The sequence below is a fragment of the Pseudorca crassidens genome, chromosome 8 (genome assembly GCF_039906515.1).
Source record: "Pseudorca crassidens isolate mPseCra1 chromosome 8, mPseCra1.hap1, whole genome shotgun sequence".
In the NCBI taxonomy this organism is placed as follows: domain Eukaryota; kingdom Metazoa; phylum Chordata; class Mammalia; order Artiodactyla; family Delphinidae; genus Pseudorca; species Pseudorca crassidens.
Window position 1 is genome coordinate 19,488,889 of NC_090303.1, and position 20,907 is coordinate 19,509,795.

The 20,907-nt window shown below is 39.2% G+C and overlaps 1 protein-coding gene across 8 annotated transcripts in view; it reads left to right on the forward strand.

Annotated features, from left to right (window-relative positions):
* Nucleotides 1-2,574: 2,574 nt before the first annotated feature.
* The window catches only part of PUS7 (pseudouridine synthase 7), a 101,762-nt gene continuing 83,429 nt past the window's right edge, over nt 2,575-20,907 (forward strand). For 2 of the 8 annotated variants that reach the window (XM_067745976.1, XM_067745977.1), the window contains exons 1-4: nt 2,596-2,752; nt 17,391-17,555; nt 17,664-17,751; nt 20,327-20,370. In XM_067745976.1, coding sequence (XP_067602077.1) covers nt 2,596-2,752; nt 17,391-17,555; nt 17,664-17,751; nt 20,327-20,363 — 447 coding nt within the window. In that variant the 3' untranslated portion in view covers nt 20,364-20,370. Of the gene's footprint in view, nt 2,753-17,390; nt 17,556-17,663; nt 17,752-20,326; nt 20,405-20,907 lie in introns of those variants that run through there. The other 6 variants (XR_010945397.1, XM_067745970.1, XM_067745979.1 and 3 more) reach the window with 5 other exon arrangements.

Genomic DNA, 20,907 nt, shown 5'->3' on the forward strand with positions numbered 1-20,907 from the left:
ACCCAACACAGCCAAAAAACAAAAAAACAAACAAAAAAACTTATCCAAGAGTATGTCTTAAATATGTGCAGTTTATTATGTTAATTATACCTCAGTAAAGCTGTTCAAATCCACAACAACAAAACTACATGTATTCAGGCCCCATCCCAAAAGATTCAGTCTCCTGGACCTGGAATGGAGCCCAGGCCTCAGTACGTTTTAAGGTACCGTCAGTACTTTCAAAGGTGGTTCAAATGTGCAATCCTGATTGAAAACTACTGCAATGATGCCTACCACCTGCAGTTACTGCCCCAAACCACTAAAAGGATTAGTAATAATAAGGAGATGGAGGACAGAGTCGAAGAAGTGAGGATGATGACATCGATGATGATGAGGAATGAAGGCCAAGTTGGCTTATTAAGAGATGGCATTGACAGAGAATAGCTGACTCCACTAGGTGGCATCTGGACACTTCTCTTTAGCACGAGTCCAGGGGAACTGGAGATTCAGGGCCAGAGCTGCCTGAGGTAGTGTTAAGAGAGGGAGCTCTGAGCAGACAAATGCACCCAGGCTTGTTGAAACAGAAAACAATCAGCAACTTGGGAAGATGTCAGCAGGCCAGGTGTCACTGGAAGTTCTAGTGTCATTTGAGGTTCAAAGAGCAGAGCTATTTTATTCAGGGACTGAGTAACTCCTGGAGAGTAAGTAAATGAAGTTCTCAAGGAGATCAAATGTCTTGAGCTTCATGCACAGAGAAGAAACTCTGTTTCCAGGGCACCAACATGCAGTCCTGAGTAGATTTTTTTAATGTATTAAGTACACATAAGGTATAAAGAATCATAATCCAGGGCTTCCCTGGTGGCACAGTGGTTAAGAATCGCCTGCTAATGCAGGGTACATGGGTTTGAGCCCTGGTCCGGGAAGATCCCACATGGTGCGGAGCAATTAAGCTCGTGGGCCACAACTACTGAGCCCGCGTGCCACAACTACTGAAGCTGCACGCCTAGAGCCTGTGCTCCGCAATAAGAGAGGCCACCGCAATGAGAAGCCCGCACACCACAACGAAGAGAAGCCCCGGCTCGCCGTAACTAGAGAAAGCCCACGAGCAGCAACAAAGACCCAACACAGCCAAAAATAAATTAATTAAAAAATCATAATCCAATGAGCACCTGTGTACCCACGGCTCAGGTAAAGAAAATCTTATTACCTTTACCCCTGGAGTCCCCAGGATATTCTTCCACAAACCCATTCTCTTTCCTCTCACCTCCAAGGCAAATACTGTGCTGAATTTTGTATCATTCCCTTGCATTTCTTAGTAGATCTACACAGGCTTGAATCTGTAAACAATACATTGCTTCATTCTGTATGTTTTTTAACTTTATATAAGTTGATTCATACAGTATATATTCTTGAGACTATTGTTTTTGAGAGTCACCCATATTGTTGCAAGTAGCTACAATCTATGGTTGCAAAGTTTTATATTTATATATTTATATTGCATTGTGAATATATCACAGTTTTTTTAAAAATCCATTCTAGTTTTGATGACCTTTGGGCTGCTGTGTTTTCTGTCATGCACACTGCTGCTCTGAACATTCTTGTGCATATCTCCTGGTACAGGTGTACAAGAGTTGCTCTAGGCGTGGAATTTCTGAGTCATGGTGTAGAAACATGTCTATGCTACCAAGATAATTCAAAATTGTTTTCCAAGGTGGATGTTCTCCTTTGGAAAGCTCCCATCATCACTGGCTGTTTTGATGCCCTATATCCTTGCCGGCAGCCTAATTTGTTCAACTTCCTAATTTTTACCAGTCTGATCGATGTAAAATGGCATTTTCTTGTAGTTTTGTTTACAGGATTGCCGGAGAGACTGAGAATATTTTCATATGTTTATTGGCCATTTGTCTTTCCTCTTCTTGAAGTGGCTATTCTGGGATAACTCTCTGGTGGGGAGTAAGGGCACAGACCTCAGAGCCTGGCCCTCAAGGACAGAAGTCCCAGCCTAGAGTTTAGTTTCTCAGGTATTTCGATGGCTGAGTAGAGGCCCTCCTGGCCACCTGCGTCCCACCTTATTCAGTGGCTCTCCCTCAAAACGACTGTCAGGTGGTCTTTATCTCAAGACCAGCTCCACACTGTCTAGTTAAGCAGCAAACACATGTAGGAGCTCAGGATCCACGCACTTCACGACCCCGCAGTCTGGTAGAGAAAACCGTCAACCTTCCTGCCCCGCCGCCAGCGCCGTGCTGCAGGCTGCTCACACCAAAGATGCTGCTTAGGACTCTCCACTGGACACCCCCGTTATTACACAACTTCCTTCTGTTATTAGTCTATCCTCATGTGTCATTACCACATGAGACCTTGGGTCAGCAAGTACTGAGCTAGGTGCTAGAGACAGAAACAGGAAAAGACCATCAGGCCCAGCACACAGCCCAGACAGAGGACTGGGCCCTCCGCCCGCAAGGAGCTCTGCACGAGTTTCCCTCCGGCCTCCGCGTAGGCCCCACCCCACACCTCCCAGACTGCCTCCCTCGCGATGAGGTGCAGGATTTGGTGCCCAGGTCTCAGCCTGTGGGGCGCGCATCACGTAACCGCGTCGGGCGGAAGGGGCGGAGCCGAATGGCCGTGACGCTGCGTGGTCGCCTAGCAACGTCCCAATTCGGAGCGATGGAGGCCAAGAGCAGCAGGGAGCTCCAAGCCAGGAATTATTTGGAAAAACATCGGATTATGGAGTTGCTGACCTATCTCACCAGCGCCCTCCTCTTTTCCCGGCCGGGTAAGTGTCTTGCCTACCACTCGGCTTTCTGTCCCATACCGAGCAGTCCCCAGAAATTCCCGGTGTAGCCATCCCTTCCCGCCCGCGTCCCGGGGGGCCAGCTTCCTTCCCGGCTACCACTCCCAGCCCCTCCGCATACACTCTCCTGCCTCTCGGCTACTCGAGCCCTTCTGCTGCTAGTTAACGCTGTGGCCTTCAAATTAAGCAAGACTTATTGAACGGCCTCTTTGTGCCTGCCACTAGCTGAGTGTGGCGGGACTCTCGCCGGTGGAGGGCTCTCGCCGGTGGGAGAGAGGCTCCGAGGTCCGGCAGCCTGCCTCCTGGCTCCACCCCTTACTACTTTGTGATAGTGGGCAAGAGCCTGAACTTCGGTCTCCTCTTCTGGAAGATGGGGATTATAGTAATACCGATCTCATGTCAACGTGGGGAAGATTAAACAAATAATGTATAAATCATCCTTATGCCTGGTAAGCAACAGATGTTTCCAGTGTTATCCCTGCCCTCAAAGAGTTTGTAAGCTGGTAAAAAAACTGATAGGGTAAAAGGAAGGATATTCTTGAGGAGATAGATTTTCCTGACATGCTTTCTATGTCTGATTCCCTTACAAAGTTTGGATCATTTCATAATTTTTGTGTGGTCTGTAAATGTAAAAGTTATGTTAAGGTGAAAGTGACTCTATGTGCTTCTCCCCAGGGTGCAGAATTGTAATTTACTAGTCTCATATGGAGTGTCCAAAATGCCCAAATTGTCCATTTGCCTCTAGGTAAGGAAATATAAAAACCAAATATTCCAATTTTGCCAAAAGCCACCCAACTAATATGATCCTATATAAGGCGATCAGGTTCTCTCTAGTTGTTTTAAAATGATAAACCAGCAAAAACTCTGCAACAATTAAAAATAAATAGAAAATCAAAAAAACAAAGTACAAAGGAGTGCACTTTTTTAATGCACTGGGAAAAAGTTGCTATCAAACTATTTTTTAAAAACCTACTTTTTGAAAAAGTGACTAATTACCATCTCTTGCTGGTCTCTGGTACTGTGGTGGTGAAAATAGTCTTTTGCTGTTAGATGCAGACATATATGTAAATGTGTGTGTGTCAAAACTTCAGAAATAGCAGAAGTAAAGCCAATGAATCACCAAAGTAGTAATCAGTAAAGTTTATTTTGCACACACCAAAAAGATAGTTTGAAAGCCAGGAGCACTCAAACCAAAACAAGGAATGAGGCTCAGGGGTATATTGTTAAAAAGCAGCTTATATGGTGAGAAGATAGTGACTGTTTATTCTTCACAGTAATTGGTTATATTATCATCATCTTAAATGATAGGGAATTGGTTACTTCATATCAACCTTGGGAAACAGTTTAAATTTTGCTTATTTACAGAGGCAGAAGCAAGAAATGACCCAGGTCAAGTTAGTCTTGCAAAATAAGCTAAATTAAGCTTTGCTTGTGTAACTTAACTGGTTTTGTCTGCCCAGGGAATTTTTCAAGGCTGGTTTCCATTTGGTCTTGATTTTAACAATACCCCCCTGCCCCCTCCTGCTTTTGGTCATTCTCTCCGTGGGCGGAGAGTATGAGCAACCAGTATAGCATTATTCCTGGTTACCACTGTTGATGTAGTCAGGCTGAAGAATCGCATATACACTGTTTGCATTAGTTGAGTCCTTAAGCAGGAGAGCCGTGTGGTCACTATCTTAATTCTTTATATGGTTATTGTTGATTTTGTCCAGTTGTGTGATCCTGATGAATGCCATTTGGCATGCGAGTGGCTGGAGACAGGCATTTAAAACCCTCGAGAGTGTACAACACATTAGAAAGGTTAATATGATAACTATAAGGAAAATAATAACCAAGGATTGAAAAATGGTCCAGAGCAGAGATTCCCAGGACCCAAGATTTAACCAGTTAAATAACTCAAATGGGTTATAACCAGCAGTTTTTAAGTTTTACCTTTCTAAGTGAACTGACAATTTTTTTGGATTCATGTGCCATTAGGTTTCAGTTTTTAAAGGTTATTTACATAGGCACAACCTGGTGTGTTAGCAATCACGTATCCTCATGATTCCTCAAGACAGAATGAAGGGAGGATGTTGTATTTTAGGAGACCGCGCTGCAGGTGAGCTTCCAACTAAGTGAGGTGTCTGTGTGCTGTGAGCAATCAGGTAATTTAACAAGAGGCATTTCTAGGGAAACAAAAGAAAAACAAAGGCTAATAGTTTGAGCAAATTATAAATTCAGTTTCTGAGTTCGGAGAGCAGCCATTTGAGAAAATGTGTAGATTTGAGTTTGAAGCATCTCCAGATGGTGGAATGAGGATGGCAGTGACAGTCTAATGGATTTTCCTGGCTTGCAGTTTGAATGTGTCTGGCGAGCTTCTGAGTGGCCATGTAAAAACAAGCATGCAGATTGCCCGCTCGTGAGCTGTTGCGATTTCTCTGAGGTTTATGTCAAGTTGTCCAGCTTTAACTTGTATGGCTTTGGGAAAAGGGCAGTTGAGTTTCATAGTGATTTGGAGTCAAAAGAGTGGGAGAAAATTGGAAATATTAGTTTGAAGAGTTCTAGTCAAATACTGGAAGAAACTAGAAGAATTCAGGATCCAGTCCAGTTTACACATAGAAAACAAAACCTCAAAGAGGGTTAACAGTACTATAATCTGATATCTACAAACCTGTATTACTAAAACATAATTTTTCTTTCTATAATCATCCCGACTGTTATAAAGGATAACCAGTAAGAGAAATTTGTTTGCAAATTAAGTCTAGTTTCAATAAACTTGATCTGATTATTTGCATAAGTGCATTAACAACAGTGATTGTATCGACAGCTTTTTTTTCTATTTCAAATGCTTGAACCACACATTTTTATTTCAGATTGAACCAGGAAATACATGACTTTAGTTTTATTTTTTGAATTTTATTTTTTTATACAGCAGGTTATTAGTCATCAATTTTATACACATCAGTGTATACATGTCAATCCCAATCGCCCAATTCATCACACCACCACCACCACCACCCCGCCGCTTTCCCCCCTTGGTGTCCATACGTTTGTTCTCTACCTCTGTGTCTCAATTCCTGCCCTGCAAACTGGTTCATCTGTACCATTTTTCTAGGTTCCACATATATGCGTTAATATACGATATTTGTTTTTCTCTTTCTGACTTACTTCACTCTGTATGACAGACTCTAGGTCCAGCCACGTCTCAACAAATGACCCAATTTCGTTCCTTTTTATGGCTGAGGAATATTCCATTGTATATATGTACCACATCTTCTTTATCCATTCGTCTGTGTCAATGGGCATTTAGGTTGCTTCCATGACCTAGCTATTGTAAATAGTGCTGCAGTGGACACTGGGGTGCATGTGTCTTTCTGAATTATGGTTTTCTCTGGGTATATGCCCAGTAGTGGGATTGCTGGATCATATGGTAATTCTATTTTTATTTTTTTAAGGAACCTCCATACTGTTCTCCATAGTGGCTGTATCAATTTACATTCCCACCGACAGTGCAAGAGGGTTCCCTTTTCTCCACACTCTCTCCAGCATTTGTTGCTTGTAGATTTTCTGATGATGCCCATTTTAATTGGTGTGAGGTGATACCTCCTTGTACTTTTGATTTACATTTCTCTAATAATTAGTGATGTTGAGCAGCTTTTCATGTGCTTCTTGGCCATTTGTATGTCTTCTTTGGAGAAATCTCTATTTAGGTCTTCTGCCCATTTTTGGATTGGGTTGTTTGTTTTTCTAATATTGAGCTGCATGAGCTGTTTATATATTTTGGAGATTAATCCTTTGTCCATTGATTTGTTTGCAAATATTTTCTCCCATTCTGAGGGTTGCCTTTTCGTCTTGTTTATAGTTTCCTTTGCTGTGCAAAAGCTTTTACGTTTCATTAGGTCCCATTTGTTTATTTTTGTTTTTATTTCCATTACTCTAGGAGGTGGGTCATGCAGGCTTCCCTGGTGGCGCAGTGGTCGAGAGTCCGCCTGCCGATGCAGGGGACACGGGTTTGTGCCCCGGTCCGGGAAGATCCCACATGCCGCGGAGCGGCTGGGCCCGTGAGCCGTGGCCGCTGAGCCTGCGCGTCCGGAGCCTGTGCTCCGCAACGGGAGAGGCCACAACAGTGAGAGGCCTGCGTACCACCAAAAAATTTAAAAAAAGATTTTGCTGTGGTTTATGTCAAAGGGTGTTCTTCCTATGTTTTCCTCTAAGAGTTTAATGGTGTCTGGCCTTACATTTAGGTCTTTAATCCATTTTGAGTTTATTTTTGTGTACGGTGTTAGGGAGTGTTCTAATTTCGTTCTTTTACATGTAGCTGTCCAGTTTTCCCAGCACCACTTATTGAAGAGACTGTCGTTTCTCCATTGTATATCCTTGCTTCCTTTGTCATAGGTTAGTTGACCATAGGTGCATGGGTTTATCTCTGGGCTTTCTATCTTGTTCCACTGATCTATGTTTCTGTTTTTGTGCCAGTACCATATTGTCTTGATTACTATAGCTTTGTAGTATAGTCTGAAGTCAGGGAGTCTGATTCCTCCAGCTGCATTGTTTTCCCTCAAGACTGCTTTGGCTATTCGGGGTCTTTTGTGTCTCCATACAAATTTTAAGATTTTTTTGCTCTAGTTCCGTAAAAAAATGCCATTGGTAACTTGATAGGGATTGCATTGAATCTGTAGATTGCTTTGGGTAGTAGAGTCATTTTCACAATATTGATTCTTCCAATCCAAGAACATGGTATGATCTTTAATTTCTTTCATCAGTGTCTTATAATTTTCTGCATACAGGTCTTTTGTCTCCCTAGGTAAGTTTATTCCTAGGTATTTTATTCTTTTTGTTGCAGTGGTAAATGGGAGTGTTTCCTTAGTTTCTCTTTCAGATTTTTCATCATTAGTGTATAGGAATGCAAGAGAATTCTGTGCATTAATTTTGTATCCTGCAACTTTACCAAATTCATTGATTAGTTCTAGTAGTTTCCTGGTGGCATCTTTACGATTCTCTGTGTATAGTATCATGTCATCTGCAAACAGTGACAGTTTTACTTCTTCTTTTCCAATTTGTATTCCTTTTCTTTCTTTTTCTTCTCTGATTGCCGTGGCTAGGACTTCCAAAACTATGTTGAATAATAGTGGCGAGAGTGGACATTCTTGTCTTGTTCCTGATCTTGGAGGAGATGCTTTCAGGTTTTCACCATTGAGAATGATGTTTGCTGTGGGTTTGTCATATATGGCCTTTATTATGTTGAGGTAGATTCCCTCTGTGCCCACTTTCTGGAGAGTTTTTATCATAAATAGGTGTTGAATTTTGTCAGAAGCTTTTTCTGCATCTATTGAGATGATCATATGGTTTTTATTCTTCAGTTTGTTAATATGGTGTATCACATTGATTGATTTGCGTATATTGAAGAATCCTTGCATCCCTGGGATAAATTCCACTTGACTATGGTGTATGATCTTTTTAATGTGTTGTTGGATTCTGTTTGCTAGTATTTTGTTGAGGATTTTTGCATCTATATTCATCAGTGATATTGGTCTGTAATTTTCTTTTTTTGTAGTATCTTTGTCTGGTTTTGGTATCAGGGTGATGGTGGCCTCATAGAATGAGTTTGGGAGTGTTCCCTCCTCCGCAATTTTTTGGAAGATTTTGAGAAGGATGGGTGTTAGCTCTTCTCTAAATGTTTGATAGAATTCACCTGTGAAGCCATCTGGTCCTGGGATTTTGTTTGTTGGAAGATTTTTAATCACAGTTTCAATTTCATTACTTGTGATTGGTCTGTTCATATTTTCTATTTCTTCCTGGTTCAGTCTTGGAAGGTTATACCTTTCTAAGAATTTGTCCATTTCTTCCAGGTTGTCCATTTTATTGGCATAGAGTTGCTTGTAGTAGTCTCTTAGGATGCTTTGTATCTCTGCGGTGTCTGTTGTAACTTCTCCTTTTTCATTTCTAATTTTATTGATTTGAGTCCTCTCCCTGTTTTTCTTGATGAGTCTGTCTAACGGTTTATAAATTTTGTTTATCTTCTCAAAGGACCAGCTTTTAGTTTTATTGATCTTTGCTATTGTTTTCTTTGTTTCTATTTCATTTATTTCTGCTCTGATCTTTATGATTTCTTTCTTTCTGCTAACTTTGGGTTTTGTTTGTTCTTCTTTTTCTAGTTCCTTTAGCTGTAAGGTTAGATTGTTTATTTGAGATTTTTCTTGTTTCTTCAGGTGGTAGGCTTCTATAACTATAAACTTCTCTCTTAGAACTGCTTTTGTTGCATCCCATAGGTTTTGGATCGTCGTGTTTTCATTGTCATTTGTGTCTAGGTATTTTTTGATTTCCTCTTTGATTTCTTCAGTGGTCTCTTGGTTATTTAGTAACATATTGTTTAGCCTCCATGTGTTTGTGTTTTTTACGTTTTTCCCCCTGTAATTCATTTCTAATCTCATAGCGTTGTGGTCAGAAGAGATACTTGATGTGATTTCAGTTTTCTTAAATTTACTGAGGCTTGATTTGTGACCCATGATGTGATCTATCCTGGAGAACGTTCCATGCGCACTTGAGAAGAAAATGTAATCTGCTGTTTTGGGATGGAATGTCCTATAAATATCAATTAAATCTATCTGGTCTACTGTGTCATTTAAAGCTTCTGTTTCCTTATTTATGTTCATTTTGGATGATCTGTCCATTGGTGTAAGTGAGGTGTTAAAGTCCCCCAGTATTATTGTGTTACTGTCGATTTCCTCTTTTAGAGCTGTTAGCAGTTGCCTTATGTATTGAGGTGCTCCTATGTTGGGTGCATATATATTTATAATTGTTATCTCTTCTTCTTGGACTGATCCCTTGACCATTATGTAGCGTCCTTCCTTGTCTCTTGTAACATTCTTTATTTTAAAGTCTATTTAATCTGATATGAATATTGCTACTCCAGCTTTCTTTTGATTTCCATTTGCATGGAATATCATTTTCCATCCCCTCACTTTCAGTCTGTATGTGTCCCTAGGTCTGAAGTGAATCTCTTGTAGACAGCATATATATGGGTCTTGTTTTTGTATCCATTCAGCGAGCCTGTGTCTTTTGGTTGGAGCATTTAATCCATTCATGTTTAAGGTAATTATTGATATGTATGTTGCTATGGCCATTTTCTTAATTGTTTTGGGTTTGTTTTTGTAGGTCCTTTTCTTCTCTTGTGTTTCCCACTTAGAGAAATTCCTTTAGCATTTGTTGTAGAGATGGTTTTGGTTTGGTGGTGGTGAATTCTCTTAGCTTTTGCTTGTCTGTAAAGCTTTTGACTTCTCCATCGAATCTGAATGAGATCCTTGCCGGTAGAGTAATCTTGGTTGTAGGTTCTTCCCTTTCATCACTGTAAGTATATCATGCCACTCCCTTATGGCTTGTAGAGTTTCTGCTGAGAAATCAGCTGTTAACCTTATGGGAGTTCCCTTGTATGTTATTTGTCGTTTTTCCCTTGCTGCTTTCAATAATTTTTCTTTGTCTTTAATTTTTGCCAGTTTGATTACTATGTGTCTTGGTGTGTTTCTGCTGGGTTTATCCTGTATGCAACTCTCTGTGCTTCCTGGACTTGGGTGGCTATTTCCTTTCCCATATTATATTGTTTATTTGAGATTTTTCTTGTTTCTTGAGGTAGGCTTGTATAGCTATAAACTTCCCTCTTAGAACTGCTTTTGCTGCATCCCATACGTTTTGGATCGTCGTGTTTTCATTGTCATTTGTCTTAGGTATTTTTTGATTTCCTCAAAAAATACCTTCCCATGTTAGGGAAGTTTTCGACTCTAATCTCTTCAAGTATTTTCTCAGGTCCTTTCTCTCTCTCTTCTCCTTCTGGGACCCGTATAATGCAAATGTTGTTGTGTTTAATGTTGTCTCAGAGGTCTCTTAGGCTGTCTTCATGTCTTTTCATTCTTTTCTCTTTTTTCTGTTCCGCAGCAGTGAATTCCACCATTCTGTCTTCCAGGTCACTTATCTGTTCTTCTGCCTCAGTTATTCTGCTGTTGATTCCTTGTAGTGTAGTTTTCATTTCAGTTATTGTATTGTTCATCTCTGTTTGTTTGTTTTTTAATTCTTCTAGGTCTTTGTTAAACATTTCTGCGTCTTCTTGATCTTTGCCTCCATTCTTTTTCCGAGGTCCTGGATCATCTTCACTATCATTAATCTGAATTCTTTTCCTGGAAAGTTGCCTATCTCTACTTCATTTAGTTGTTTTTCTGGGGTTTTATCTTGTTCCTTCATCTGGTACATAGCCCTCTGCCTTTTCGTCTTGTCTATCTTTCTGTGAATGTGGTTTTTGTTTCACAGGCTGCAGGATTGTCATTCTTCTTACTTCTGCTGTCTGCCCTCTGGTAGATGAGGTTATCTAAGAGGCTTGTATGGACTCTTTTAAATCTGCCTTGCTGGCGCTTTTCATAAGGAATCTCAGATTAGACTTTTAAAGTCTCTTTAGGCTAAGAAGCCAAACCAAGAACTTGTCCATTGTTTCCATTGTGCAAATATATATATTGTCATGAAAAGTAAGAATATTTAGTAAGAGTTTCAAAATTCTGGAGGAATCAGGTAGGGAGAAAAAGATAAATGTTTCAACCTTTGTTGCAAATATATACTTCACCAAATTGCAATAAGTTATAGATAGCTTAAAAGAGAGGAGAAAAGAGGCCTCTTTAAATCTGGAAAACAAAACATTAAAGAACCAGCAATGTTTTAAATTAAACCATAAAAATTAAAATCATCATCAGTTCATTCAGTCTTACATAATTAATTCTTATTTTGGTTGATCTTGGTAGGCAGCATTTTTTTTTTTTTTTTTGCGGTACACGGGCCTCTCACCGCTATGGCCTCTCCCATTGCGGAGCAGGCATAGCCGCGCCACGGCACGTGGGATCCTCCCAGACCAGGGCACAAACCCGTGTCCACTGCATCGGCAGGCGGACTCTAAACCAGTGCGCCACCAGGGAAGCCTGGTAGGCAGCTTTATGAATCAGTTTTCCACTAGAGTTCTAGAAATTCTTACCCAGTTCAATAATATGATTTTATAATTATCAGAAACCTTTACTTTTCAGAGTCTTTTCCATGAATCTTCTTGAAGATGAAGCACTTTTTAGGAACATTTTTGCGAAAGCATAACAGTAAAACAATAACTGTCTGTGAGTGGCAAAGGACCTAAAAATAGTCATGGTTAAAGATCTGGTAAGGGCTTCCCTGGTGGCACAGTGGTTGAGAGTCCGCCTGCCGATGCAGGGGACACGGGTTCGTGCCCCGGTCCGGGAAGATCCCACATGCCGCAGAGTGGCTGGGCCCGTGAGCCATGGCCGCTGAGCCTGCGCATCCGGAGTCTGTGCTCCGCAATGGGAGAGGCCACAACAGTGAGAGGCCCGCGTATCGCAAAAAAAAAAAAAAAAAAAGATCTGGTAAGTGTTCACATACACACACCAAAAATGATGCAATTGACAAGGAAATTTGGTTACTTTTATGATATATAATGTTTTAAGATAATAGCTGGAATTATGACTGATAACATTATGCCAGGATATAGATTTTTAAGAATTTCATATAATTTCTGAATTACTTATTTTAATGATATATATCCCTTATAAATATCACCTAAGAAGGTTAAATATTGCTTTTTATTTGACAGTGTTTCCCATGCAGTCTAATATATCAAATAAGCCTAAGTAAATTAATATTTCTCTTTTAGCTTCATTCAGAATTTGATTTGGGAAGTTTGTTTAAAATGTCAAAACACTGAAAATATGTGATCAAACAGAATCACAGGTCACTGTGAAACAGTACTCAGTTATCCATTCAGCCAAAGTGACAAAAGATTTCAAAGGCAAATACAGAAAGTTTTATAGTTGTAAAAAACCAAACAAACAAAAATTAGGTCTTTTAATTCGATGAGTCAGGTGTTTTTTTCTACATAGTCAAAGACCTGATAATGACAACGTGAAGCACAGTAAATTATTTTCATAAGACGTACATTTTTTTAAATTTTTGGCTGCATTGGGTCTTCATTGCTGCTTACAGGCTTTCTCTAGTTGCGGCGAGCGGGGGCTACTCTTCATTGTGGCGCATGGGCTTCTCATCACAGTGGCTTCTCTTGTTGCGGAGCACAGGATCTAGGCCTGCGGGCTTCAGTAGTTGCGGCATACGGGCTCAGTAGTTGTGGCTCGCGGGCTCTAGAGCACAGGCTCAATAGTTGTGGTGCACGGGCTTAGTTGCTCCGCCGCACGTGGTATCTTCCCAGACCAGGGCTCAAACCCATGTCCCCTGCATTGGCAGGCGGATTCTTAACAACTGCGCCACCAGGAAAGCCCAGGACGTACATTTTTGTTTCCTAGGCAGCTTACATTAAAGGTAAAGAAAAACCTTTGTTCACCATTTCTTTTTTTTAAAGATTTTATTATTTATTTATTTATTTTTGTCTGCGACGGGTCTTTGTTGTGGCACGCGGGATCTTCATTGTGGCACGTGGGCTTCTCTCTAGTTGTGGCATGTGGGTTTTTTCTCTCTAGTTGTGGCACGCAGGCTCCAGAGCCTGTGAAATTGTGAAATTGTGAAGAAGGAAAAGAAATTCATTTGAGTTTTGCTGATGTGGTTCAGACTGCAAATGTTACAGCCACAGTGCATAAGTGCTTAGTTAAGATGGAAAAGGCATTAAATTTGTACAGTAAGGTATTTTGAGACCACATTCATATAACTTTTATTATGGTAAATCATTATAATTGATTTTATTATTAGTTGTTAATTTCTTACTATGCCTAATTTATAAATTAAACTTTATCATGTGGTTTCAGGCATTACAGAGGGTATTGGAATGTATTCTCCATGGATAAGGGGGAGCTACTGTATATCCATTTCTTTTTTTTTTTTTTAAGTAGCTTTTCTTTTATTTACTTATTTTTTAAAAGGTTTTTTGTTTGTTTGTTTTTGTTTGGCTGTGTTGGGTCTTTGTTGCAGCACGCTGGCTTTCTCTAGTTGTGGTGAACAGGGGCTACTGTTGGCTGCGGTGCACGGGCTTCTCATTGCGGTGGCTTCTCTTGTTGGAGAGCACAGGCTCTAGGCATGCGGGCTTCAGTAGCTGTGGCACACGGGCTCGGTAGTTGTGGCTCATGGGCTCTATAGCATGGGCTCTAGAGCGCAGGCTCAGTAGCTGTGGCTTACGGGCTTAGTTGCTCATGGCATGTGGGATCTTCCTGGACCAGGGCTCGAACCCATGTCCCCTACATTGGCAGGCAGATTCTTAACCACTGCACCACCAGGGAAGTCCCTGTATATCCATTTCTAATATGTTCCATATTACTCACTATTGTATGATTGATGCTCAGGAAGAAACAGTATCTTTATCTTGGGTCTTTGCAAAGCTTCTGGCATTATGATATGTATCTCAGTTTGAAAACCTTGGAATTGTAAGGGAGTTATGGAAAATAAGACTACACAGCGTGGTTGGGCTATTACTGTTGTGAGAAAACGTCCACAATCCCACATCCTTGATCCCTAAATTCTAGAAGCTCTGAAACCCAATAGATTTTCATAACTCATTTAACAGCCAAATTTGACATAATCTGAAGTCATTTGGTAGGAAAATCTGGCCTTTTCTAGGGTATATTGGGAAATATAGCCCCTGGCTGGGCAGCCCTTCCCAGTGGTAATTCTATGCTGTGGAAGGAGGGAGTATTTATTTTTAGGGGATGACTTTAAAGAAATCAGAAGTTTTTTTAAGGAGGCAGTTGTAGTCACCCAGGTGAGAACTGCTGCTGTGGCAGTGGTGGGGATCAGATGACTTTGAGAGCTACTGAGGAGAAAGACTCTGGAGAGATTGTCATGACTGACTAGGTTTGGGTGTCGCAGGTGCTTCCCATGTTTGAGTTAGTTGAGTGTGGTAGAATCTTGGAGCTGTGGAAGCACACTGACTGGATTCATACTGGCTGTGTGGCCTTGAGCAAGTGACTGTTGTGAGGAGAAAATCAAGTAAGCCAAAGAAAATGTTTATCATAGTACGAGGCACATAGTAAGGGCTCAATAAATACTAGCTATTAGTATTACAACTTAGAACTTGAAGTTTGTCTGCCTTGAAGAACTGATGGTCATTATCAGCTGACATTTATGTAACTTCAGTGGTTAGTGCCATTTGGCTCTTCCCTTCATGTTTAAAAAAATTTATATCTTTATATACTTACGTTGTAAGCATTTTCAAAACATTTTTAGAAGCAGGTGGAGTATAAATTATAGATTCCAAATATCGACATAGCACCTCATGTAGTCTGAAGGATATACAGCAACAAATCTTCATCAAAGTAACATACCAAGTTCCATTAGCATTATTTACATATTCTAGCCTTAAAAAGAAATGTAGTGAGTTGAAATCAAACTTGGACATTTTTCTCCTTCTAATTTTGTTATACAGTTCAGAAAGAAATGACAGAAGACTACATACATGATGTGATTGCCTTAGTAACCTATTTGCTGCTATAATGTATTAAAAGTTGCACAAAAAGGCACTGTATTAGATTAAAAGTCTGCCTACTTCTAGTTTCAACACATAAATTCCAAGGAGTGAAATACACGGAGGAGAAACCTATATGACTAAGAGAGACTTAAAAACATAACCTATCACAATGTGTGGACTCTGTTTGATTACTGATTTTTAAAGAGTGTTTACAATTTATGACATTTGTGAGACAACTGGAAATTTGAATAATACCTGGCTATTTGAGAATATTAAGAATTTTGTTAGATGTGTAAATTGTATCATGATAACAGTATTGGAAGACTGAATAACCACATGCAGAAAAAGAAAACTGGACCCCTGTCTAACACCATTCACAAAAATTAACTCGAAATGGATTAAAGACTTAAACATAAGACCTGCTACTGTGAAATTCCTAGAAGAAAACACAGGGAAGAAGCTCCTTGACATTGGTCTTGTCAGTGATTTTTGGATATGACCCCAAAAGCACAAACAACAAAAGCAATATCAACAAGTGAGACTAAATTAAACTTCTGCACAGCAAAAGAAACAATCAGCAAAATGAAAAGGCAGTCTATGGAATGGTAAAGAAATATTTGCAAATCATATATATGATAAAGGGCTAATATCCAAAATAAATGAAGAACCCATATAACTCAATGACAAAAAACCAATTTGATTAAAAATGGGCAAAGGAACTAAATAGATATTTTTCCTAAGAAGACATCCAAATGGCAACACGTACATGAAAAGATGCTCTATATCACAAATCATCAGGGGAATGAAAATTAAAACCACAATGGGATATCAAGTTACACCTGTTAGAACAGCTGTCATGGGTGGACCTTGAGGACATTGTGATAAGTGAAATAAGTCAAAGAGAGAAAGACAAATACTGTGTGATATCACTTACATGTGGAATCTAAAAAAGCCAAACTCCTAAAAACAGAGTAGAATGGTGGTTACCAGAGGCTGGGGGATGCGGGATAGGAGAGATGTTGTTTAAGGGTACAAACTTGCAACTAGTAGATAACTAAGTCCTGGAGATCTAATGCACAGCATAGTGATTACAGAGAACAATGCTGTATTGTAAACATCAAACTTGCTAAGAGACTAGATCTTAATTATTCCCACTGCAAAAAAGCCATGATCATTATGTGATGTGATGGAACTATTAGCTAGCACTGCAGTGGCAATCATACTGCAGTATAAAGGTACCAAACCAACACATTGCACACCTTAAACTTACACAATTTTATGTCAGTTATAGCTCAACAAAAAAGAGAAAAGGTGGTCCTTATCTTTTAGAGATGCACACTGAAACATTCAGTAATGAAACGTGATTGCTGTGATTTACTTCAGAATAATACAGGAAGAGGGGACCTAGGTGGGATCATGGTGAAATAAGACCAGCCACAAAACTGAACAGTTGAAGTTGGTGATGAGTTCATTATACTTTTCTGTCTACTTTTATTATATGTATGGAATTCTCAGTGACAGTTTTTAAAAGCTTTTAAAATACACAGACACACACACGCACACACACACACACACACACACACACACACACAATCCTACTAAATCCTAGGATTGAAGTACAGTGATGGAGCAGTGGAACATTCATCATCTAAGCCATACCATTTTTACTTCTTTTGGCTTCTTTTATTACCATAACTAACCTGCATTATTTCTGAAAAGTGGATTGATCTTGATTTTTCATTTTTCACATTGTTTAGATGAAAGCCTGTTTATCCAAAATACTGCCCTTATGTTAGGACTGAACATTTATGCTTCCTAATTGGAGGACTATATTAATCTAAATGGTTGTTTTTTAAAATCTATTTTTTCCTTCTTTTAGCTGGCCTTTTCTCCTGCATCATGTTTTCCATTTTGAGGGTTTTCAGCTTTGTCCATAAATTAAGAGTCACCTGAGGAGCTTTTTTGAAAAATGCGTAGATCCAATCTCTGGACATTTTTATTCAGTCATCCAGAGTAGAGCACTTTTGTATATAATTATTTAATTGTTTATTGTCTTGCCTTTCCTGTAAGCAAGGCCTGTATTCCCAGTGCCTTGTACAGTACTTCAAATATAGGTATTTAATAATGGTTACATGACTGTTTCCATTTGTGACATATTTTAATTTCATATCAGAAAGAATTGGAACTATTCTTTTACAGAAAAACCAAGAGAGTATTTAATATCTATATTGGAACAGCTGAGAACTGCCAAAGTATCAGGCATGGCTTTCCCTTTCTTTATGGATAACTCTAACATTACAGCCATGTTTCAGATGCTGGACTCCTCGAATAAAGGATCCATATCATTTATACAATATAAAGAAGGTCAGTATCTTCTACAAATTGAGGTAATAATTTGTGGTCATTCCGTAAATTTCCCTAGCTGAAACTAATTCTCACTTTTTAAATTTTCCTTTCTTCTTATCCTCATAGCCCTAAAAACCCTGGGTCTGTGTACTGCAGATGAAGTTTTAAAAGATGATGGACATGGAATAACTTGTGAAAAATTCATGCTTGAAGTGTAAGTTTATTTTTAAGTGACTAATAACGTGGCATGATTTTGAAGTACAATTAATACATTTTAAAACAAAGGTTCCTACCTTCTGATAGAAACATTTCATTCCCCTGAAACTTTCAGCTGACTAGAAAGTGAGGACAGGCAGGGCTGACAGTACTCTCTAAGCCTGGGGGGAGGGGAGGGAGAGGATGCTGGGGTTAGGAGGATCCAGAGGCAGCTTCCTTCTTTTCTCAATGGGAAACCCCAGCAATTCTCAAAGAATGAGGTAGAGAAGCGCCGATCTGCTAGAAAAACTAACAGAAAAGCTTTAAGCTTAATATACTAGTTGGAAAATCTCTGTATATAGAGTAATAAAATTTCTCTCAAAATACTTCCTAAAAATGATTTCGTAAATGTTTATCAATAGTATAGGCTGCATGCCAGCCTGACAATTTTGGGTTTGAGGTCTTACAGCATGAAAAGTACTAACTAAATGCTAAGTCAGAAAAGAAAAAAAACAGCGGAGGGAATAAAACTTGATAGTTCTGGAAGCCTCTAGCTAATCTAGTTCAGTTTGTTTAAAAGTTTTATTTAACATAATCCAAGGCCAAGGAGAAGTTAGAAGAAAAAAGTTTAAGATTCTCATCTCATCATTAGTTACATAAATATTCAACAAAAAATGTTTAATTATATTACCTACCCCAGAGAATGATGGTAGCACAGTGCTGTAGCTGAAATGTTTCATCCACAAAGCAAAGGTTGCCCACTGTCACATGGAATGGAACTAGGAAGTATTCTGAATGGAAAGACATTTGTAGAAAATGAGAGCAATCCTATTTCAGTCACTATCTCATAATATGTTTTCTTACGGGAAATATAGTGAATTTCCAAAATAGATACAGGAACTTCAATTATAAACATTTTATTTTATTTTTTAACATCTTTACTGGAGTATAATTGGTTTACAATGGTGTGTTAGTTTCTGCTGTATAACAAAGTGAATCAGCTATACATATACATATATCCCCATATCTCCTCCCTCTTGCATCTCCCTCCCACTCCTCTAGGTGGTCACAAAGCACCAAGCTGATCTCCCTGTGCTATGCAGCTGCTTCCTACTAGCTATCTATTTTACATTTGGTCGTGTATATATGTCCATGCCACTCTGTCACTTTGTCCCAGTTTACCCTTCCCCCTCCCTGTGTCCTCAAGTCCAATCTCTACGTCTGAGTCTTTATTTCTGTCCTGTCCCTAGGTTCTTCAGAACCTTTTTTTTTTCTTTAGATTCCATATATATGTGTTAGCATACGGTATTTGTTTTTCTCTTTCTGACTTACTTCACTGTGTGACAGACGCTAGGTCCGTCCACCTGACTACAAATAATTCAATTTCGTTTCTTTTTATGGCTGAGTAATATTCCATTGTGTATATGTGCCACATCTTCTTTATCCATTCATCTATTGATGGACACTTAGATTGCTTCTATGTCCTGGCTATTGTAAATAGAGCTGCAATGAACATTGTGGTACATTACTCTTTTTGAATTATGGTTTTCTCAGGGTATATGCCCAGTAGTGGGATTGCTGGGTCATACGGTAGTTCTATTTTTGGTTTTTTAAGGAACCTCCATACTGTTCTTCATAGTGGCTGTATCAGTTTACCTTCCCACCAACAGCGCAAGAGGGTTCCCTTTTCTTCACACCCTCTCCAGCATTTATTGTTTGTAGATTTTTTGATGATGGCCATTCTGACCAGTGTGAGGTGATACCTCATTGTAGTTTTTTTTTTTTTTTTTTTTTTTTTTTTTTTGTGGTATGCGGGCCTCTCACTGTTGTGGGCTCTCCCGTTGCGGAGCACAGGCTCCAGACGCACAGGCTCAGCGGCCATGGCTAACGGACCCAGCCACTCCATGGCATGTGGGATCTTCCCGGACTGGGGCATGAACCTGTGTCCCCTGCATCGGCAGGTGGACTCTCAACCACTGCGCCACCAGGGAAGCCCCTCATTGTAGTTTTGATTTGCATTTCTCTAATGATTAGTGATGCTGAGCATCCTTTCATGTGTTTGTTGGCAATCTGTATGTCTTCTTTGGAGAAATGTCTATTTAGGTCTTCTGCCCATTTTTGGATTGGGTTGTTTGCTTTTTTTGATATTGAGCTGCATGAGCTGCTTGTATACTTTGAAGATTAATCCTTTGTCAGTTGCTTCGTTTGCAAATATTTTCTCCCATTCTGAGGGTTGTCTTTTTGCCTTGTTTATGGTTTCCTTTGCTGTGTAAAAGCTTTTAAGTTTCATTAGGTCCCATTTGTTTATTTTTGTTTTTATTTCCCTTTCTCTAGGAGGTGGGTCAAAAAGGATCTTGCTGTGATTTATGTCATAGAGTTAAACATACATTTTAAAGTGATTTTTAAAAGTTTATTTCTTATGTTAGATCATCTACAACAGTCTCCCTGAATTGGCAAAGAAAATTAAAAGTTGATTATAATTTATTATCTCTGCTCTTGTATTTTATTCAACAGACATATTCATCATTTATATTTGTAAATGGAGTTCCTCTGAGTTTTCATGGCTTCTGAGCTTTTTGTTTTTGTTTTCTTAGGAACAAGAAGACTCAGGAAATATGGTCAGCATTTTAATAACACTGTGAGTCCAAGATAATAAATGATTCTACATAGTTTTTAGTTGTTCAGTTTCATTAATTCAGAACTTCATCATATAACTTGAAATCCAACTGGCTCTGGCTTTTTCTTTATTTAAAAAAAACAAAAAACCCCAAAAGGAAAAAAGACACTTTATTTTCCAGTGTTAGGCCAGTTTGTCCTCAAATTAAGTAGAATCTCAACATCTTGTTGAGCCAGTTTATAAATTCCGACTTCATTTAATGCCGCTGTGGCAGGAGGTTGCCCTGAAGTTGACTGCAGGACATCTCTCAGAAGTAGGGCACAACCAGTGTTCAAATTCAAAACAATACAGGCTTCTTTTACACTGTTTTAAAAAAAAAAAAAAGCTGCAGGTAAATGAGATCTCCATTATCTATATCATCCCATATTACCCTGTAACAATTTCATTTTGAAAAACTAAACAACTACCCTGCACTGCTAGATCATATCATTTATAGTTTATAAAAACTATTTATAGATTAGCTATTTGGCTCTTTTAATGTGTTTTGACTGTATATGT